The 23,510-nt window shown below is 42.7% G+C and overlaps 1 protein-coding gene across 5 annotated transcripts in view; it reads right to left on the bottom strand.

The window, feature by feature from the left end:
• Nucleotides 1-19,324, bottom strand: part of LOC141003401 (phosphatidylinositol-binding clathrin assembly protein) — an 88,103-nt gene extending 68,779 nt beyond the window's left edge. For 2 of the 5 annotated variants that reach the window (XM_073474733.1, XM_073474729.1), the window contains exon 1: nt 18,095-19,324. In XM_073474733.1, the coding sequence (XP_073330834.1) occupies nt 18,095-18,224 (130 nt within the window). In that variant the 5' untranslated portion in view covers nt 18,225-19,324. The remainder of the gene's footprint in view (nt 1-18,094) is intronic. The other 3 variants (XM_073474731.1, XM_073474730.1, XM_073474732.1) reach the window with 2 other exon arrangements.
• Between the last annotated feature and the right edge of the window lie 4,186 nt (nt 19,325-23,510).

Genomic DNA, 23,510 nt, shown 5'->3' on the forward strand with positions numbered 1-23,510 from the left:
AGATTGACTGATAGTGAAAACATTCATTTGTAGCAGCCCTGTTATATATGCATTGGCAGGTAGAACAGGTGGTAACCGGTTTTGAACAATTTGTCCCTTGAGGAGGAAATTCAGCCGAATGTTGAACCGTACGTGAACAAAACCTGCTGCCTCTGGACCCGAGTAAGCATAATGTTTCTGCACTGTCCATGTTAATCTGTCTCCTTTATTTCTGTGGGCCTTCCTCATACAGACATGTGGGAGGAATGACTGCTGAGTAAATGTGATCTCATTCCCAACAGTGACTCTCTGTTCCTCTCTGATCTGAGGTCCATTGTTACTGGTCATCACTTGACCTCTGCGGGCTTTGACTGAACCACAATAGACCGGAGACTTCCTGGTACCGAGGGACAAGAATGAGAGCTGCGGGAAGCAGGCTCCGGATCCAATGAGGACTCATACTTGTGGGTATGCCTGCTACGCTTAGATGCAATAAACCGAGAGAAATGTACCAATATTCTGCGGTACGTTGAGCTTGTTTTGTGCCAGTAAGCATCTATAAAGCTGAAGTGAAGGGACTGCCTGTTTACGTGCGTGTTTGAGAGAGAAAGCAGGTGGTCAGATCAAGCAGACGGAGAAGGGCAGGAGGAGGAGACACAGATCACATCTGGCCCAGCTGGCTACCTTCTATCTGTGCTCTCCTCGCATCTCTTCATCCACCTTTAAGTCCCTCATATCCACCCGCTTCCAGTGCAAACACACACAGAATCCTGCCTCTCTATCCACTTTCATCTCCTTCTTCATCTCCTCTGATCTGCAAACAAACTTGTCTCATGTCCCCGACTCCCTTTTCCATTTATTTGTCTGTCTGGTGCATCAACAACCGAGAAAATACAACTAAATCACCTCCAACAAGATTTTATTTCCCGTTTCCGTCTTGCTCAGGTGTTACTTGTAAAACCTGCTCACTAGTTTTCTCTTTCTCTTTGGTGCCTTATCCTGTCTTCCACGACAGGGGTTAAAAAACGGCTTGACGATCCAATCAACAAGGGGCAGATAACATGGAATTATTGTTTTTCATGAGAGATATCGTAGTCTTTGAATATATATTTAGTGTCTGGCAATCAACAAGTCACGATTTACATTTGTCTTCTTGTTTTTGTAGGTTTTGTTTTTGAACTTGTTTTCAACCTGATGATTAAATAACTTCCGTTTTATTTTGCTGCCTTTGTGAAGCACTTTTAAACGAGGATGATGGTCGTTAATCAAAGATTGATTAACTGCCAATAAGAAACTGATTGGTCTAAAATGTATTATAGAAGTATGTCTGAAACTCCAGGATGCAAATTCAAAGACCAGTTTGTGTGCATGCCTGTCCTCAAAATGAGGTTGTATCTTGTAAGAATTACAATGGTTCGAGAAAATTGCTTAAAAATTTGCACCCTTAAACCTTTAATAACTGGTATTTTGGCCATTTGGGGTTGACAGAAACAAGTTGCAAACACAACACTATCATTAACTCTCAAGTTAAAGTGTTGTCACACAGCAACATTGGCATTCATTAGGAGTCGTGCTTCTGTCCATCTGACGAATGCAAGTCAGATATTCACTCTCTTTCAGCTTAGTTTTGGTCTCCATCAACTCCTGAGGAAAATATATGGTAAATGCGCTCCTGCGTTCACAATCTAGTCGCTGACTGAACCAAAAACAATGGGCTAAAAGAGGCTTAAAAGCTCTGTAGAGCTCGGGCTGAAGGGACCGTTGTTAATATAAAAATGTATTGTAGATGCTCTAAGAAGTGCCAGTTCCATTCAGTGGCGTTAATAAAGCTTTTAAAAAGCTGGTAGTAGTTGATATGGACCCCCACGTTGCATCTTATCACCATGGACCTCATATTCAATGCCAAGATTTGATCTAGATTTCGACAAGCCCCCTGGTGGGATACAATTCAGGGTGGATTAACCCCTGTGAACAGACCTGTAATCAGCTTCTCAATCCTATCTTGACATCTTTTAAAACCCCCGACGGGCATCAGTGCCTTGCTTTGTGTGCTTGACACAGTTCAGTCCCCTCAGAGACCACCAAGGGAAGGTCAAGCTCACATAGCTGGAATTCCTAAACAGATGGCTCTGTAGAGAATCCATCCAGACAAATCTCAAAGACTTTAAGCGTTTAACTGAGATTCTTATGAAGAGAGGACAGTGTGTTGACACAGCTCTGTGTCGTGACATGACTGCCAATGTAATCACTGAACTTGTTTCCTCCCTGTCCTGCTCTACTGAAATCAGCACGTCCAAGAAGTGACTACAACGTCCGTTACTTTCCTCACTTCTTTGTCATGTTGCTTAACTGCGTTGGCCAAAAAAATTGAGTGATTTCACCACCATCAGCAGAGCAGAAAATCACTTCAATAAACCGCAGCGTGCATACTTCACTATATGATTTTGATTGCTTTAGTCTTTGGTTTAAAGACTTAAATATCAAGCTTTTTTTAGGTTGTCATGTACAAGATAGGAAGGCAAGAATACTGCAGCATCACCTGCCGTTACCAGGGGTGATACCTCGACAAAAAACACAAACCGAGAGCTCAGAGTTGTGTGCAGTCTTTGTTTTGATCCATCCACAGATACACAGAATAGAAGAAATAGCAAATTATTGTGATAATAGCACAGTTTTTCTAGCTCCAGCTTCCCAAATGAGAGGAATTAGCTGCATTTATCTTCATCTTATGTGATTGGAAACTAAACAACTTTGGGCTTGGGACATGTTTCAACACAAATACATGATTACCCAGGACAATAATTATTTGCAGTCTAAGTTTTCAGCCTGTCCCTCTCATAAACTCTTTTACCTTTTAGATGTAATACAAAATAGCCCCAGCTAATGAGACACCATGAGTCACAACAGTCCTGTAGACCGCAGGGCTTTAACACAGGGCTTAAAATTAGCTTCATCCACTAAAATATGCAACTAGCTGGTAGCTGGTTTGCTTCACTCTGCAGCCAAATTAACAATGGTAATCCATTGAGTGGCCGGTAAATTTAAACATTCACTAGCAATTTGGCTGATGGACAAAATAATTAATTTTGCACTCTGCATTTACGTTTCTTTTATATTAAAACAAAACCTTTAGGTGCAACTAAATGCTGCGCAAATTGAATTTTAGTTGTGTTTAGTCCTGGTAATCGATTAGAGTATTTTTTAAGAAAAGAAAAAGAGACAAAATTATCTCATTCCAGCTTCTTAAATGTGAGTATTTTCTGGTTTCTTTCCTCCTCTATGACAGTAAACTGAATATCTTTTGGTTGTGGACAAAACAAGACATTTGAGGACGTCATCTTGACATTTTTCACCATTTTCTGACATTTTATAGACTAAAAACGAATCGATTCATCAGGAATATAATCAACAGATTAATCTATAATGGAAGTAATTGTTAGTTGCAGCCCTGATTGACACCAAACAGCCTTTACTTGATCGTCTTTCATTTGAACTGGTTATATTCATATGTTTGCCGGATACAGAAACAGAAGTAAAACCATTTTTTTGCTGATCTCGGGGGATTTTTCCTAGTTTTGTCACTCGAAGGAGGTCAAAAGTGAAACAACACTACAGAGTGATCAGTGATTCAATGCCTTGTTCAAGGACACCTTTACAGGGTGGACGCTTGCCAACAAGAAGGCTCGACGATTGTCTCCAGCTGACCACCCTGCGGTTCCAATCGCTCCGCGGGGACTTGAGATTATCAAGGTTTTAAAACACTGCTAACCGAACAAGGGTACTGCCGCAGAGTTGACTGACCTTCACTCTAAATCTGTGCAGGTACAGAGTAACAGGGGGACGTACACACTAACAGACACCACACAGATGAAAAAAGCCAGACACAGAAGGCACCGGGTGGAGTGCAGCCCCAATCTGTTAAAGATTAACGCTCCGCGGTATCAGCACCTTGTCTGGCATGTACTAGTAATCTCCTTCTCTCCTCTGTCTGTCTCTGTGTTACGGACTGCAGACGGGGGTTCGCCTCAAAAGAGGATTCCCCGTCCTCCCCTCCCTCGCTCCCTCTTTCCTCCCCTCCTCAAATCCGTCTGATAGGAGGTGCGGAAGGAGGAAAGCGGTGTGAAGAATTGTAAGCCTGCTATATTTGATAATGCATCGCTTCTACTCATTTTTGGCCTCGCAATCGCACTAAAACCGGTGGTTTTTAAAAACCCACTCGTGTTTTGTAGTGTTGACAAGGACAACAAAGCTTTTACTGCACAATAAAGTACACCTTCAAAGACTCTCCGTCACATCCGATTCCTTCTATGATCGCTCACTTAGCTGCAGATACATCCAATGACACAATAGATGTTATATCATTGATCTGTGTTTATGTTCATGCTGTCGGGCGGCTTCTGAGGGAGTAAAGCAGCAACTGGAGTGACTGACTTAGGGCGCCATCAGGAGTTACTGTTCATTGCGGTTGACTGGTAACATTTACGAGTCGAAAACATCGATGTTTTATTCTCGTGCTGTTTTCTGATGACAGAAAATATCAATAACAACAACTTAAACTGTGCTTTCAGCCATGTTTGAAGACAAAATTATAGATAATTGAGAGAAGGAGGTAACAGGATGAATGGATTGTTTTGTTTGCTGTTTTTCTGTATTGAATGTTTTTCTGCATTGCGACTATTTTTTCAGCCTTGTGACCGTTTTTCTCTGTTGCGACTGTTCTTCTGTATTAGTCCCATGCGAATAAGGCTTTAGTGTGGATAGAGACTGAGAAGGATCATTACTGATTGGGTCCCAAATCCTGTATATCGTTTCTTAGTCGCCGTTGTTGAAAACAAATCCACTGCAGCTACAGCTGAGTCAATACACAGAATAATAGTAAAAGCTAATTATTGTGATAATCACTTCATTTTTAATTTGTCAAGCAAAAATGCCAACGTTTCTCTAGTTCCAGCATCCCAAATGTGAGGATTTAGCTGCTTGTCTTTGTCTTATGTGATCAGAAACTAAACAACTTTGGGTTTGGGACATTTTTCAGCACAAACAAAATTTACTTAATTATCCAGGAAAATAATTATTTACTCAAAACATGATTAAAATTTGCAGAGGCTGAATTAGAGGAAAGGTTGTGTATCAAAGTCTCCACTTGGAGTTAAGAAGTGATGTGTGGTAGCCGGTAGCTAGTAGAGCTGCAACTAACTTTTCACTGTCAATTAATCTGTAGATTATTTTATCGATTAATCAATTAGTTGTTTGGTTTAGAAAATGTCAGAAATGGTGAAAAATATCCTTAAAGCGTTTTCTTGTTACATCCACAACCCAAAGATATTTAGTTTACTGTCATAACTGAGGAAAGAAACCTTTTTTTTCTCCTTAAAAAATTACTCAAACCACTTAATTGATTATCAGAATAGTTGGCGATTAATTTAGTAATCAACGTATCGATGAATCTTTGCAGCTAGTAGCTAGATTTGTGATTGAGCGTAAAAAAGAGCACCGCCATCGGAGGTTTGGGCATCAGAATCTGTATCCAGGGAGAAAATGTGAGATCAATGCAGGAGTTAGGTGGGAGGACAAGGAGGAAAGATGGAAGAAGGGATAATGAGAAAGGACGCAAGCAACAGTAAGAGGGGGGGAAACGATGGTAGAAAGAAGCAGAGCGAGTAGACACTAAGACAAAGTGTCACCAGAAGTCTGTCTATTAATAGACGGCTCTGGTTCTATAGCTTTAATTCTCCCCTTGAGGTCTTAAATAAGAGCGGTTTCTCCTCCGTCTCTCTTAGTCACACACAGAAATACAGAGAGACTGAGAATTAGGGACAGACAAACTCTCTCGTCTCCAACTGCTGTGTTTTCACAGGGGGATTCTGGAAATCTTGTCAAGTGAATAGGATTGAAGTCTCTGCATGTACGTCTCTGTGAGCGCGTCGAATGCCTTCGGGTGGAAACGTCTGCCGCTTTCTGTCAGAAAAGGAGAGTGACACCGACAGAGAGGCGGGTGGGCAGACAGACGTACATGCACACAGGTAGAGTACGGCGAGAAAAACAAGCAGTTGAACCCAGCCAAAGGCTCCGGAGAGAGAACACACGGCTAAAAATAACCAGACATCAGAACGGGACGGGAACAGAAGCACTGAATGTTCCCAAACACTCGCACACAAACACAGACGCAGACGAGGCCTATTTAAAAAACATGCACTAATACTTTTTACACCAGAAGTGTAACGTAACGTAGCATTCAGAACATTGGACCGGTGTAGGTGAGGGGAGACCAGGGCTCACCCCAATACCGTTTTCTGGGGCTTCGAAGCTTGGTGAGAAATACCCGCAGCTGACGCAACATCTCCGTCCTTTGAATGCTGATCTTCAGGTCAATTTCCATGGCAACTTAGAGGCTTCAAACTTTCGAAGCATCGGGGTCAGCCCTACTAGAGACGGACAACTAGTCCGAAGACGTTTACCTGGATAAATAAAGAATAAACTACAATGGCCAAGGCCCAAGAGTCCCCTTTCGTGCTCACTCCTAGATACCAGCCACCTAAAAAACTTGATTTTTTTCATCAAAACCCATGCATTATTGCCATGAGTGAGAAAAGATTCCTGGATCCATCGCTTTATTCGGATCCAAACCAAAAGCTACAAGTAAAAACTCATTTTTGAGTCTCACTCCCAAGTTGTCGGGATGGCAGCCGACTGGTCCTACAATCCCAAAGCGTCAGTTTTTGACGAGTTGGGAATGACACTCAAAAATCAACTCTTCTTACAAACAGGACCTTTAAACAATCATTTAGCTAGCTAGCTTGCAGCTTGTTTGTGTCATCGTTATGCTTGAGAGGTGTGGTTAATGTCCAATTTATTCCTGAGCGGCACGATGATCAATGGGGATAATAATTTTTGTATTATACTTTCTGTACCTAACATTTGCACCTTTTTTGCAGCGTTGTTTATATTTTTGATTTATTGTGCAGCCCTGATATGAAATTTTTAATTATAATAATATTATATTGTATAATTTTAATTTATTTCTCAAAAGAACTGATTTAACCTTGAATCTCAAAAATAATTTTAAGGGAATGAGGATCATCGTGTTTTAAGCTTGACGACAAAGACGGATGGTTCAGAGGGTTTTTCAAAGTGTTCTGGTTGAAAGACGTTGAGGTTCATTTAATCCTTCAAGTAATATGAAAAGATTCAATTAACCAAACCTGGTTGTTTTTGTTCCTCAATGACCCTTTTGCCACTTGGAGGCCCAAAAACATGTTGAAAACACAACATTTTCATTTATTATCATTTTTAAAAGCAGTGGTGATAAAAGTGTTTGCAAAAAAAGTTAAACTTCCAACAGACACGACAACGTGTTAAGTCCAATATTTCTGTAGACCTTTAGCTCCCAAACACTCGACTGTGTTTACTAGCTAGTTGCTAACTTTGTCCGTCTGCCACTTGGTGGTGGGTACGTAGTACACAGTGACTATTTCAGAGCTTTTATCACTGAAAACAGCTGCAGCTACGAACACGGTTGATGAAAGCACTGACTGAGCCCAAATAACAGCAAAGTTGCAGACCAGAAACCCAAAACAATGAGCTAAAAGAGCACAAAAACCCCACAGAGCTGAGTGAAAACAGTAGCTGGTTGATAAATCTCATTGAGTTTGTCACTACAGGCGACACCTTTCAAATTAAACAGTCATTTGAGGAATTCTTAACATAGAAATATTGGTCTCTGCAGCTTTAAGGCCTAGCTTCTGCATTTCTCTGATCAACCACATCCCGCAAAATGCGGTGTGCCAACTTACCGCTTGCTCATCAAAACTGACTTCTAAGAAACGTTCATAACCCAAACTCTACATGGTGCCGTGACCTCTGTGAAAGAGGCAGATTCATCTTCCTTCTTCCTCTGCGTTACGTGACAAGCGCCACGGCTGAAGGAGCAGGGGGGGGGGGGGATTTGGGATGTTGAAGATGGTGGTTAAGTTCGTTATTTAATAATTAATGAGTAGCCTACATGAGGGGGGAAAAACGTGTGGAATTATGCAAAAGAAAGTTAATCACATTGGGGCTCTCTGGCATGACTCTAACATGGCTGACGTAATGACATGAAGCGAGCCAATTTAAAGCAAACGAAGACTTAAAGCAAAGCAACAAATGTTTAATATATGCTGAATTATGTATTAGACTGTAAATAAAAGCTTCATAGCATGATCTGGTCATTCAAGGTCCTACTGAATGTGCTCCCAGTGTGAACTGTGCAGCGATATTTGTTCACTCAATCACTACTCGACTGCGCAGTGGCTCTAACATATTCCCTGACTGTGTAGCTCTCTCACGAGACGGCAATTTCTCCCTCTTCCCACACACAAACACACACACACACAGCCTCACACACTCGACACTTGACGTGCGTTCCCCTGGGCCTCACTTGAAACAGACGTCTCCAGACAGTCAGCAGTAAGCCTTTTTCCTGCCTGGTAGTCTAAACTGGGCCTATCTAGGCTCTGCAGCCAGGGAGGGGCTGTCCCGCTCTGTTTCGATAGCATTAGGCTCACCTACAATCACTTAAGACACAGGCGTCCCCGCCGTGTTGCTAGCCAGCTACACCCTGCAGCGGGGTCCTATCAGGGCTGGAATCAATGCAGGAAATAAGCTGGACTATTTTTAACCTGACATGTCTTGAAATCACACCGAACCTTTTCAATTCTCTGTTTACTTTCTTTAGTGGTATTCAGAGGACGCCAGTAAATCACCTCATGTGTGCGCACTGTGAAATGAGAGGAAGAGTATAGAATGAAAAGGGACGGAGTGACAGGAAGGAAAAACACTGAATATGTGGAGGAAACCGTATTTACACTCCGTTTGTCTCCGTTCAAGAAGCTGCAGAATATCGTCCAGTCGGTGTCGAGTTTTAAAAGAGATACTTAAGTTAAACATTAACATCGTCACTGGCCTCAACCTCAGTACTCGATCCGTGTGGGCGACTCCCTAAAAAGTTGGTATTTTGTACGGGGACGGCACCTTGCGTCCTGCGTCACACGGTGTCGTTTGTCTGACGCACCTCCTCGTCATCCTGTCCCGGGTAAAAACCAAAAATGAACGCTGACTAATTTATTTAAATCCAGGAGCTGAACTTTTCTAAAACCTAACAGTATTTTTATTCCATAAATCTAACCGAGTAGCTTCATCTTCTAAATCTTACCAAGTAGTTTTATTGCCTTAACCCAACCAAACTGTGGCTGAAAATTGGCAATATTCTTTTAAATACCTGAAAACAATAGAGTTACAAAGTGTAATGGTGAAAAGCCATTAAAACAAACAGCTGTAAATATCAATTAAGTCCTATTGTTTTCTGAAAACATCTAATAAAACCACCAAAACCTTCTGACAAGGCAGAAGATCACCTCCCATGCACATAAATGAGGTTGAATAGGCAAATTATGGGAAAACGTCAAGCACTCGGGGCACGGGCTGAGATGGTCACGGAGCTCGCTCAAGCGTGCACTACTACATCCTGCACAACCACGCCCATCCGGGTGAAATACCAAGTTTTTAGGGAGTCCCGAGCCGTGCCAGCTGCCCGATATGTACTGCACATGTGCAACTCTCGACAGCAAAATAGCTCAATCCTTTGCTATCATCACCTCCAGAAGAAAAACAAGTGTCTAATCAGGAATGTAGATAAGACTTTTTAAAAAATATGTTATCGTCTTCTGAGTGCAGTTTGATGAGGTATAAAATCTGCTGATCCCTGTTTTCTGTCATGTTTGTGATCTAGAAGACGGCAAGAAAAAAAAACAGAAAGGTAAACTAATTTACTGGCAATGGGAAAGGAGTCAATCATCTACCGTTAATGGGTTTACCAACGTTTTAAAAACCTGCATATATGCACTAATTTTGGTATAAAAATGTCAGTATTTCAACACCTGCTTGGCAATCAGCAGCTCCTGCACTCGTGTAGTTTGTCTCACATTACGGAAATGAGGAAGCCTAACAGTGTTAAGGGTCTCTCCTTCATGGGTCCAGTTGGGGTGATGACAAATAACAAGACTGTCAAAACTCACAGCAACAGGTGCTCCTGTAACTGAAGCAACATGATGCAACTAATGTACAGAATGAGAGTCACAGCGAAATGTAGGGAGCGCAGAAGGCAACAGCTAATACCATTGGCTGTGTTCCTTACAGTAATACTGCATTTTAAAAAAGGGAAAGAAAAACAGCATACCGACAATTATTTGAAGAAATGTTTCCTCTCAAGTCCTTTTATAAACTTCAAGGTGAAATATGTTTCAAAAAATGCTGCATTACTTTCAAATATACAGTTCATTACTGAACAGAGGAAATAAATGTTTGTGAAGCCACTTTGAGATACTCTCTGAAGAACCACACACAAACACCAAAACTCATTCAAACAGACACACACTCACAAACAGACAGTATGTACACAAGCACAATGGACCAATCTGTCAAGGTGACCCACAAGCTCCGGTCTGAAATAGAGCTGTAAACTCTGAATGGGCACCAACCCACTGGAGGCTGAAACACAAACCACATAAACCTGAGCTCAATAACCTGCTGCTGTGTCTCCTGAACTAACCCAAAGACACACAGACACTGTAGCCCAGACAGAGCCAGTCAAAGTGTTGGCGTGGAGGACTACTCTCGCACCGCATCAATTTGTCATGTAAGCGTAACCTAGTTTTAAGGTTTGGCTAAAAATGGCCCAACACACCATGATGTTAAAGGACATCTGGGCCTGCAGCTCAGCCAGCCGGTAAAAACGATGTGGCATGTTGTATTAGGCTAGCATAACCTTAGCTGCTACTGTGTAGAAAGCATGAAAATGACCTCAATAACAGGACGGTCTGACGAAGCAGCTGAGACAAAAGGTGTCTGTTAAAAATAGCCTAAAACGTCAAGACCAGCCAAATGGTCGTTTAAAATTTGGCTTGCATGTTTGACACTTGGCAAGTGATCAGCGACTTTTGGAGGTCTTGTTAGAGTCTGAAAAACCAACACTACTACTAAATGTTTGGCTGTTTTTAGAAATTTTAGACAGATTTCTTTACGGTCTTTTATTGTTAAGTGTATACGTCCAATGATTGTGTCTGCAGCCATTGAAAAGCATATCTGGCCCTTGAACCATTTGAAATCAGAGCTATCTGCATAACTAGGGTGCAACTAACAATTATTTTCAATGTCGATTAATCTGTCTGTTATGGTTTTTACTTAATTGATTAGTTGTTTTGTCTATAAATGTCAGAAAATGGTGAGAAATGTCGAGCAGTGTTTCTAAAAGGCCAAGATGACATCCTCAAATGTTTTCAACCCAAAGATAGTCAGTTTACCATCATAGAGAAGTAAAAAAAAATAAAGTATTCACATCGAAGAAGCTGAAATTAGACAATTTTAACTTTTTTATTTCTAAAAACAATTCTCTAACTGCTTAATCAATAATCAAAATCAATGGCGATTAACGTAATAGTCACCAACCAATTGATTGATCCATTAATCGTTGCAGCTCTCTGCAGCACTGTACAGTCCAACGAGCACTGCAGATGGAGAAAGCATCTAGCAACAGCCAACAAAGCCAGCAAAAGGGTCAAAGATGTCAAATGTTTCCTGGCAACAAACCTTTTACATGAAAATGACGCATCAACACAGAGGCAACTCCACGAGAGCTGCTGCCGATTAGAGGCTCGATAAACATGTATAGTTCTTTAGTGTTCCCCACAGGGGAAGTCTCTGTTCACCTGTTCCTGTTCTCTGAGAGGTCATGATCAGTTGAAGGGAGGCTCTCTTTCAAAATAAGAAAATCACTGTGTTGAGCAGAGGCATTTTGACAAAGAGGACTCCTCGCTCGAGTACCTTCTGCCAACCGAAATTTTGCCATTTACTTTACTTTCTATAGAGCTGCTGGGGGTCAGCGTATGCTTCGAATGAACCGGTGTGTTCGGCTTGTTTCTTACAGGGATGCATGATATCGATTTACTTCAGCTAATACCGATAACCAATAATGAACTGCCTTTCCTGGTAGATGCCGATGGGATTCACAACCTGTAGTTCATGCACACCTGAGGGTAAGAAAGGCTAAGCTGTCGAGAGCAAAGAATGGATGATTTGATATTGGACGGATGGTTTCAGAGCTCTAATAAGATCTGTTGTGTTAAAACTGGAAGACTCTTTCCCTCCTCTCTGAACCCTTGTGGCACATGTACTGCAAAGTACAATCATGTTGTTTTCCTCTACGTCCACAGCAGCAAAGACATGCTCGGCTCTCCAATCTACAATCTGTGGCTTTACTACTGTAAGGTGCAGCAGGTTGACGTCACAAGCGCAACAACAACATTGTGCAATTCCTCGATATACAGCTGATAATATAAATTTCCCAATACTGGGCCGATAACTTATCTTGCAAATGTGTACCGTGCATCAGTAGTTTAACCCTTTTCCAAAAGGCCACACTCAAGACAACGGTGGAAGATTTGCTGTCAAAGCAAAAAGTATAAGCACTTATGGCAATATTTCTGATTTAAAGCCAATGCAATTAGGGAATCTGATCACCTTATGAGGGAGAAGGAGTTGGTTACCTCACTGAGAAGTTGGAGGTGTGCAGCCTGTTGCCAGCAGCTCTTTATATAACAGCTCTTTCTTGTTCAGTATTCCCACAGACAAAATAAAACTACTCCCTGACATATTGTAAACTGATCTGCTGTCAAAAAACGCTGAAAATGGCCGCTGTTTTTTGCTGAAAGATAGCTATTAGTTAATTTTAAACTCACTGTACCTGTTGCATTTCCTGTGACAAGCCTACTTCAAAATAAAAATCAACTCGTGTTCCACCAGTTGAAGGCTTTTAATGTGAAGCTGCAGGAGTAGGAAATGTGTGGTTTGCACTAGCAGAATATTAACACAGTGCTCTTCAGATACTGAGCATCTTTTCACATGAAAAGCCGGTGTACTGGGTATTACCGGTGTTGTCACAAGCGCTTTAGTCTGTGGGAAAACTTTGTCACCAGGGCAACTCCTTCTCTAAACATGAAAAGTGATGGAAGAAGTTGTGTTTAGAATGAAAAAGTGAACACTTCAGGAAGAAATAGAAATCCTCTGTTCCTCCTAAACCCCCACCAGGCCAATCACTACATCAAGTGGGTTTGATTATTGGATAGTCAGCCTTGGAAAGAAGATGCATCGACCATCTGAGAAGTGCTTCGTTTGAAGCATACCAACACCTTTACTGAGCATCATAACGTCTTTCTGACACCTCCGCGGTTTGCCAGCTTGGTCAACTCTTATCAGGGTGTGTTTGGGCTTAGCAACAGATACAACTCACTTATCTATCTCTACATCTGTTGGAAATAAAGTAAAAAGGAAAAGGTCTTCATGTGTCTTTTTTTCCCTGTCATTCCCTCTTATTTCCTTCGTTGAAGACAATGAAGGGCACATCTTGACAATTGGTTTAAAGGGGGAGCCATCAACAGCACATCAGGCTGGATCAACCATCCCTGAACGAAGCCTGCAGTATCACTTTACCAGCCACTTACATCAGTTCATTCACACCTCCATTTATGAGACTCCAATGACTGTCACGTGGCTACCAAGTGCCTCTCATGTGCTGTCAAGGTGTGAATTGCTCGCGGAGGTTAAGTGCTGGAGGATCTTCCCACCAGTCATTCAGCAAAACAGATAAACGGCGAGAGAACAAACTAATTGTAACAGCTGCCTTCCATTTACTATTGTTAGGTATTCCATTGCATGGATTACTGGGAAACTTCATTTAAGTCTCATTCACCTCTTCTAAGAAATGCTCAACAGACACCCAGCTCAGCCGCATAAACAAAGGTTGTAATAAACAGCACTATTACCACGGCTGCAGCCGATTTCACCATCCAACTTCCCCCGTCAACTTAAGGCTATTTAACACGAGCCAGTTGGCTGGTTTGCTGCCATGACAACAGAGTGCCGACGAAGGGGAAACTAGACTTTGGTTTAAATGTCACAACTTCTCTCTAACAGCTGTAAGATGGCGAAACGATCAGCGTTTCAGTGATGCCGGAGTGGGGCCTCACGAGCTTATAAAAGCTGGATTAAAACAGACAATATCTCTCACCTTGACAACCACCTAACAGCAGGCAGGTGAGCGAGCAGACACAGACATTTTTCCAACACATTCAAACCCTCCTCCGTTGATTTTTATGGCGATGATTTCCATAAATAGAAGCGCTTTTCAGAGCTGATGGGAAGGGCCTCGTCATTTTTGCCTCTGACTCACACGCCGGGGTTAATTGAGGTGGACAGTCCCGATCATGACACTAAATGGCTTTAAAACGGCACTTATTTTCGCCACTGGTGCGTGAATGTCACGGCTGCTCGAGCTAACAGCAGACCCCCTGAACCCCTCGCACACTCACTGCTGACCGCGGGCAGGCGGGCAGGCAGGCAGCGCTGAAAGGCCTCTGCCAGCGTTATTTGGTTATTGGGTCTAGATGCAAATATGCCGGTGAGATCATTCACAGCTAGCTGTCAGACAGACACAGCTGCTTGTGGGGAAATTTTGTCAAGGGGAGAGTGATATAAATGGTTGTGTGTGTTATGTGTGTGTGTAGGTTGGGGGGGGTGTGAGAGACTGTGTGAAAGATAAATGTTGAAAGACAAAAAAAGACATAGCATAATCATCCTGGTTTCTTTAGGTGGCTCTCTTAACATTTTGAACTCTGCAATAAAAATAATTCATCATTGCCTACATTGGTATTCTTGATTATTGTGATGTAATGTCTTAGTATCTTCAAATGTGTCATATCCCTGAAATCTGTACAGCCTAAGCTAAATGGTTATGTTTTCCTAAAAAAAACATATTATTGATCCAAAAGATTTTTAACTGTAGAAAACAGTTCTTGAATGATTATCTGAATGATGTAATTGTTTTAGTTTTTGAGATATGCTCATTTTTATGAGCACAGTACAAAGGGGTTTTGATTGTTTCATCTTCAGTGAAAATACAGTGCCAACACTGGTATTTTGGCTTCTCGTGATGCTTTTTCTTGGAGAACGCTCAATATGCTAAAAACTACAAAATACATTGTGCTAAAAATAACCCACAGCCATTTTGGGGCAATCCTCCAGCGCCATCGCCCATTTTTCCAACGTATGTCACGTGACGCTTCCTACTGCAGAAAGACGGCCGTTTTCATTGAGTTAAAGGCCTGCAACTAATGATTTTTTTCCATTATTGAATAATCTGCAATTTACTTTCATGATTGATTGTTTACACTATAAATGTCAAGAAAAATTTTGAAAAATTGCTCATCAGTTTCCCAGAGCCCAAAGTGACAACTTCAAATTGCTTCCTCTGTCCAACCAACCATTAAAAACCCAAAGACTCTTCATTTACTGTCATAAATGACAAAGAAAAGCAGCTAACCTTTACATTTAAATAGCTAGAACTAGCAAATGTTTGACATTTTTGCTTGAAAAATGATTGAGCCAGCATCATTCATACATTCTGGGTACATTCACACCTGTTAGAGCTGTGTGATCAGCTCATTTCGGTATAAAATTATCTTATCAAACAGTGTTGTAGTATGACTGACTGGGTGAATTGCAAACTGGCTCACCTGGCTGCCTGTGTTTCATTACATTATTGGATGGTTGGATCAGCTGGCTGGCTAGTTGACTGAGTAATGATCGAACACACAGCCTGCCAGCCTCTCTGGCTCCTTAACTGACTCACAAATTGACTACCTGCCCGCCTGAATGACGACCTCACCTATAACCTGCCTTTATTCTAGTGTACTCGCCGCCCTTCCTCACAATACAAACAACACAATGGCAGCCTGACAGCGCTGGATGTTCCCTTCATGGTGAAATCATCACACAGACAAACAACATGACAATCAGGCCTCCGTGCAATGCACCACTCGCTGGCCATTCCCCCTGCGGCACCGAGGTCGTTGCTCTCACAAAGAGATCAATATCCTACAATGATTAAGCTTGACGTGGCGTATTGGCTGTAAAGGTCCGGCCAAGTTCACAAAAGGAGCGGAGACAATGCATGACTTTTGTTGGACGTCAGCAGCCGAGGAGCTGACGGATGCGAGGCAGCTGAGCCGAAGCATCGATCGAACTCGTGCGTCCCGTGCCGAAACAGAACTTCAGCACATTTCCTCCCACTAACGTCCAACACAAACGTCTACCATCACGCCTGAGTCATTCGAATGTCTAATAAATCTATTGATTCATCCTTTTTCAGTGCGTTGTCCCACCTTCAACATGACTCAGTTCAGTTTCAGTGGGCTCGTCTGGCAGATGAAGGACTTAATCCACTCTTCGTTGCCAAAGCAAAATTGTGACGTGACAACCAGGAATCAGCCGCCTATAGACCAATCCAAATAACATCAGCAGATACGATCCAGGAAATCGCTTTACGCGCGGTTGCTAACGACATTCTCTTCGGTGACATGCGGGAATTTGTCGCGCGAGGTTTCCCCCGAAAAGTAAAAGGCCACGAAGGAATCAAGTATGACATTTCCCGTAGTTTTAAAGTGTACGTCTCTGTCTTTTTGTCTCGGAAATAAGGTGAGCGCAGCGTGTCCTTCCTGGGCAGCAGGTCTGATGAAAAACCTTTTTGTTGCTTTTATCACTTGCTTTGTTATCCGTGTGTGACTTGCCTTGAAGTCTGTACAACAAGAACCTGCTATGACAGCTTTGTAGCCTCATGATAAAATGTTTTAATGGAGGACATGATTCTCTCTCTGGGACAGATACTAGGCGTTATTTGTATTCTCGTTTCTGTTTTAGAACAGAAACGAGATGGTGCTGACACACGGTGCCCCTTTAATAATGACAATAATCATTAGTGGCAGTTCTTATTTAAAGATTATACCATCAGCTCAGGGACATTTTGGCCACTCTTGACTATTTTCGAACATCTTCTCTTCAACAATAGAAGCTAAATGACTGAGTTTAAAACTAATTGACAGGCTATAAAATAATTAAATTAATTGGGTGACCACAGCGCAAAACCGGATACTTTTGTCGAGAAGTCGGGACATCTCAAGTCGTGTTTGTGGAGACCAAACTGGACAGTCAGGACAATTTCAAGCATGAAAAAAAGTGGGTGTTTTTAATGAGACGTTAGGACGATTTCCAGTCGTGTTTGTGGCAGCAAAACAGGATGCTTTAGACTGGAAGTCAGGAAATCTCCGGTCATGTTTGCGGTGACAAAACAGGCGGTTTTTAACGAGAAGTCAGAACAAATTATAATTTTGACTGGAAATCAGAACAATTTCTAGCAGTGTTTGTGGCGAGAAAACGGATATTTCTGACGGAAAGTCAGGACGTGTCCAGCCGTGTTTGTGGTGACAAAAAACACATACTTTTGACTGGAAGGTGGTCATCTCCAGCTGCGTTTGTGGAAACCAAACTGGATATGTTTTTACGGAAAGTCAGGACAATTTCAAGCCAGAAAAAAATGGTTGTTTTTAATGAGAAGTTGTGACGATTTCTAGCAGTGTTTGTGACGACAAAACCGGATATTTCTGACGGGAAGTCAGGACATGTCCAGCCGTGTTTGTGGAGACCAAACCGGATATATTTCGATGGAAAGTCAGGATAATTCAAGACGGACAAAATGGGTGTTTTTACTGAGGAGTCTGGACGATTTCTAACCGTGTTTGTGGCGACAAACCAGATATTTCTGACAGGAAGTCGGGTCATCTCCAACCGTGTTTGTGGAGACCAAACTGGATATATTTCAATGGGAAGTCAGGACGATTCCAGCCAGACAAAATGGGTGTTTTTAATGAGAAGTCTGGACGATTTCTAACCGTGTTTGTGGAGACAAACCAGATATTTTTGACGGGAGGGACACGGAAAACAATCACTAAATATACTGATAAAAATCAACACAAGTATCTCCACTGTAAATACTTCTCATGTGTGTCTTGTTGACAGCGATCAGGCGGTTCTGATCAGATTAGTCTCCAACCCCCAGCTCTCCCCTGATGGACTCCCAGGTACAGTGTGAAGGAATGTGTCAGCCCATAGGACCGGTATGTCTGCTTTTCTGAAGCCCTGCAGCAACACACACACACACACACACACACACACATCAGCACATCATACTCACAGTCAAGGTGTTTCTTCTTGGGTCCGCTCACTTCATGTGTGGTGGCTTTGCACACAGCCTTGCTGATCGCCGACCCGGTCATGCTGTGCTGCGCTGCTGCGATCCGATCCGTGATAGATTGGCCCGACATCGCTTCTACTTTCTTTCCTTTTTCCCCTCCTCGATCAGCTAAAATAGCACAACAACGATCCGATCAATGGATCAACTCCCCTGCGGGCAACAACTCAACGTGACTTCCCTGTCAAAGAGCAGGTAAAGGTGCGGGTAAACCCCGTGAGGTCTCCTCTGCAGTAATGTCAAACCAAGCAAAAGCAACAAAAAACAAAAAAAAAAACACAGGTAGAAACCCACAATCAACAGATTAACTGCGGTTTGAATTGTTTGGCAACTTGTTTCTCTAGCTAGTAAACAAAAAAAACACGACGACACTAATCCGAGCTAGTCTGTGTTAGCTAATGTTTCCGCTGCAGCACTGGAACCAGGAAAGAGTCCCACTGTGGATTTTGTAAACACTGTTAATTACTTTCTGGCCACAAATAAACATCGCTAACTTGGCTGGTTTTTGTGTGTGTAACCTGGACGAGGTTTTTGTTCGGGACCACCTCGGGCGAAGAGAGACACAAAAAAAAACAAAAAACAAAAGAGTAATCCGTGTGAAATCACAGCTTGGAGAAGAAGAGAGAGAAAAAAAAAAAAAAAAAGCTCGAGTTCCTCCTCCACGTCAACTTGTTAGTTAGCTCGGTTTGTCTTTTAGCTTTCACTCGTCGCTCGGCGAAGAAGAAGTGTGTTTTAAACCCGCTCTTGGGTGTAAAAAGTCGCCGAGAGCCGAGCAGCGCATCGTCTGGAGGTTTTAAGAGGAGACCGCGTGACTGACAGCCGCGGGAAAGGTGCGGTTTTCTCCCGGGTTGAGACGAGACGAGCGGGGCGGGTGTTAGCCCGAGATGCTAGCGGCGTTAGCTTAACCTGCGAAGCCGGCGAGAGAGCGAGGAGAGCGGCTGCGGTGTGAGGCTGAGGCGCGGAGCCGCTAAGTTCAAAATGACAGCTCGGGTGTTTCCCCCCTCGCGGTCCTCGGGCTCAGTCGCTGCTGTCCTCCCGCTGTCGACTCCACATCATCGGCTCGGTTTTTTTTTTGTTTTTTTTGTTTTTTTTCCGCTCCCCCCCTCCGACAGTCCTGTCCTGCGCTGCTGTCTCAGAAAAGTCTCTCCGGTGGCTTCTCTTTGCGGACTGGCTGCCTTGACTGGCTGGCTGCTTCTCTGCCGGACAAAATGGCAGCGTGAAAAATCAGCTGATCTCACAACTGCGCTGCGTTCAAGGCTCCCGGGTGGGCTCGGAATCTAGAACGCTGGAATCCTGTGACTCTTCTGTACGTTCAAATGCTCTCCTGTCACCTTTGTTTTTTTAATTAATCATGTTCTTTTCTTTTGTCTTTTCTTTTTTTTTTTTTTTAACAATAACAGGTATTAGTATTGGCATATATGTTGACCAATATGGATTTTTTTGTGTGTTTCAAGAGAGATTATCATGTAGAAAAAGCTGCTTGGTAACTTATAATAATTAAATTAATGATTTTCAGCCATGTTTGTGGTGACACAACTGGATATTGTTGATAGGAAGTCGAGAGGTCTCTTTATACTTTTTACACATTCCAACCTGCAGCTCTTTTATATATTTTATATAATATAATATACTCAATACTTTATATTTTCTGATTCCTGACTTTTGCAATAGGCTGATGGATGGATGAGCAAAACATGATATTTAATAAAGCTGATAAACAGCTCTCCTGGTAAAGTGCATGCCTCATGCAGGCTACTGAGGTCAAGGCCGGGAGGTCAGATCCTCTCTGTAGCTTTTGCTGCATGGAGTTAAATTTAGCCATCATAAAAGCTTTAGACGACTGTAACTTGAGTTGAAAAGAAGTCTTAAGTTACAGTGTAAAGACTTTAATTTTCAACCCTGTAAGGATGTCACTTGTACATCACTAGTGCACGATGAAAAGACGTCTAAAAGAGACATCAAGAAAACTTTCATTTTGGCTCTCCATTCATTTCAACATCTGTAAAGACGTCTTTTGGATATGTTTTTGCTCAGTGGGTTAAGTTTCTTTTGTCTTCAGTTTAATGTTATTGCAGTATGAAGATAGGTCACTTACAACAGCATCAAACTAATAACTTTTAATGAACTTTAATGACTTTAACTCTTTGGTTACTGTGTAGTTTTCACTTTTAATGATAAATCAAACGTAAAATAAGCTTTCTGGTGTGCTTGTTGACAGTTTTCTTGACTTTATTGAACCATTATGTACAAATGCATTATTTTATTCCACCACAGACAAACTCTGAATGAGCTGATTGCTAAAAAAGACATCAAAAAACATTCATTCTGGCTCTCCAGTGGAAGTCCTTCGGCGTTGTTGTCGGCAAAGATGTTGAAAAGACGTCTTTTGGATTAATAATAGATAATCTAAAAAAAAAATGTAAAAGAGCTGGAGTTTTGAATGTGCAAATGCTCACTGTTAAAAGGATACAAAAATATATGCAATTAAACACATTAATAAAACAAATCAAATAGTAGCAACCGTGAAGAAAATAATAATACATATGTATTTGTATCCCTTGCGGTTCTTTAGGTTAATTTCGACAAAACGAGCGAAAAATGTAGAGTTTTTAAACTTTTTTTACATTGTTCAAAGATTAATCGCAATATTTCCCACCGCCCGTGAACGCCTCCGCAGTCCATTGGCCCGGACCTGAGGAGTGAGTGTTGCGTTTAAGGTGTTTCGGGTAAAAAATTGTAGCGGAATTTTGGAGACAATCGTATCAAATGTCACATCTTTTCACATGAGGAAGTCGTTTCCTCTGCAGCGCGACATTAAAACGACCCCAGCCTCTGACCTCTGTCTTTAGAAAACGCGTCTCTGGCGCTGCGTTAATCCAAATTTAAGGTGGTATGAACTGTTTCCTCAGACGCCGTGTCCTTGTTTGACTCCAGACTATGTGGAACACGGTGTGCTGAAAAAAAAACGAGTGGGAACCTTCTCCTGCTGCACCGCGCACAGCCCAGTGGGCACCACACCGGCTCTGAGGGCCGAATTAATCAAATATCTGGCGGCTGTGACTGGATTTCACACTTAGTATAGTGTATAACGTGTAATTAGACACCAGGCTGCTGCTCCCAGTCATCACAAGTGGCCACAGCTGCACGCATGTAAAGACTCTGTCCTGATGCAACGAGCTTTTATCAAAAACAAATCTGATTTTTGTATTTTGGAAAGTGCACGAGGAACACGAGACGAGCTATGAGAGAGCGCTGAGTGTCGCCATAACTCAAGACTGTGGGGTGATTTTTTTTTTCTTTCTTCTACTTTCAGAGAAGCAGCTGCAGTTTGCAGTATTTCCTGCCTGTGTGAGAAATACTGCAAACTGACCCCAGCAGCAGCAGCAGCAGCAGACAGACGGCAGGTGAATTCCAGGAATCCACCGCCGCCTCTCGACCTCCAACGACCTCTCCTCTCCTCTCCTGCCCGACCGGAGGGAGAAAACGCTCTCCAAGATGTGATGATTGATACGATGAACTGTCAAGAGCGGGGTGATGAGAAACACTCCTGCAGCACGACCAGCCAGAAATGATCAGCAGTCGGAGGCTGGAGGTGTGCGTGCGTGCGTGTGATCCACCTATAAGCAGCCTCACCGGGCTCATCTGGTATCTTTTTCACTCATTTCTGACTCGGGTGTGATGTGTGTGCGTGGTGCCCAGCCGTCGGGATAAAAAGATGAATTCGCATTTGTGCGTCACAGGTTACAAACCATAATGGCATCTCAACAAAACGTGTCATACCGCGTTGATGTTACGTGTTTTTGACCTGACTGGGAAGCCAATAACCGCAGTTCAAGCCTGACATTTTAAACATTTGCAAGCGTGACATCGTGTTTGTGTTGATGTTTTCGATGTGAAGTCGGGAGATCTTCGGCCATGTTTGTGGCAACAAAGCGAGCCGCTTTTTAACGAGACCTCTGGACGACTTCCAGCCGTGTTTGTGGAGAAGAAAATCATTTTTAACCTGAAGTTGGGAAATCTTCAGCCATGTTTGTGGCGACTGAAACTGATATTTTTGATGGGAAGTCAGGACATGTCCAGCCATGACTGTGTCAACAAAACCGATTTCCAGCTGTGTTTTGACCATGTCCAGGCAACTCCAGCCGCGTTTGTGGAGTCAAAACTCGATATTGTTGACAGGAATCTGAGACAATTTCACGTCGTGTTTGTGGCGACAAAAAATATATATTTTTGACAGGACGTCAGGACACGTCCAGCGTGTTTGTAGCAGGAAAAAACGGATACTTTTGATGGGAAGTTGGAATAATTTCCAGCTGCGTTTGTGGTGACAAAAAACTGGTGTTGTTGACGGGAAGTTGGAAGATCTCTGGCTGTGTTTGGAACATTTTCGAGCCATGTTTGTGGCAACAAAACCGGGTATGTTCAACAAGATCTTGGGACGTTTGTGGCGACAAAATGGGCTGGTTCTTAACAAGACCTCGAGATGGTTTCCAGCCATGTTTGTGGCAACAAAGCCGGGTACTTTTCACTTGACCTCGGGTATTTTGAGCCAAAACATTATCTTTTCTTCATCCTAACCTGGTGTTTTTAATGGCTAAACATAACCAGAAATATAACGTTGCACCATAAAGAAATGCAAAGTTTCAACATATCTGTGGTTCTGCAGAAACATTGACAACATTCACTCTCGCCACTGGCTTGAAAAAATGTGCATGCTGCAGAAACAAGGAAATAAGAAATGCAGCCACAGTAGATGGAAGTGGTTAGCGCTGCACAGACCACCAGAGAGGCTTCAGTTCCCAGCTTTGCATGCTCTGTGTCACAGCTGAAAGTACGCCAACAGGCGCCGAGGGGAAAGAAGAAAACAGCTTCTTTCATGTGCCGTAACAGCTGCAACACTGGACCCAATCTGCTTTTCATTTCAAAAAGCTGATCTGCAGTTATGTTCTCGCAACAACTTCAGTTCCCTGCTTCATTTTCTTCTTCTGGTCTCATGAGATAGAACCGAACACACAAACACCACTTTACCGGATCATGTAAAATTGAGCGATTATGCACATGAGGAATTGATTCCCGGCTGCACGGAGAGAAAGACTGGCAGGCAGACGGTCACACTGATGCCTGCGGGGAACGTCGAGCCTCCACCTGACGTGCATGTAATTGAAAGGAGCTGCAGCACCCGGAGGAGACGAAAATCAAACCCGTCTGTACCCGATTTCACCTCTCAGCCAAAGACAGGACTCATCCCTCCCTCCTGACTCGGAGTGCAGTGTTGCCATCTGCAGGCGGAATTGATGAACTCCCTATTTCCATGGCAACTGCGTGGATGCGGCCCCTGGCAACAGGCTCCAGGCCCGGG

The sequence above is a fragment of the Pagrus major genome, chromosome 10, assembly GCF_040436345.1.
Source record: "Pagrus major chromosome 10, Pma_NU_1.0".
NCBI lineage: Eukaryota > Metazoa > Chordata > Actinopteri > Spariformes > Sparidae > Pagrus > Pagrus major.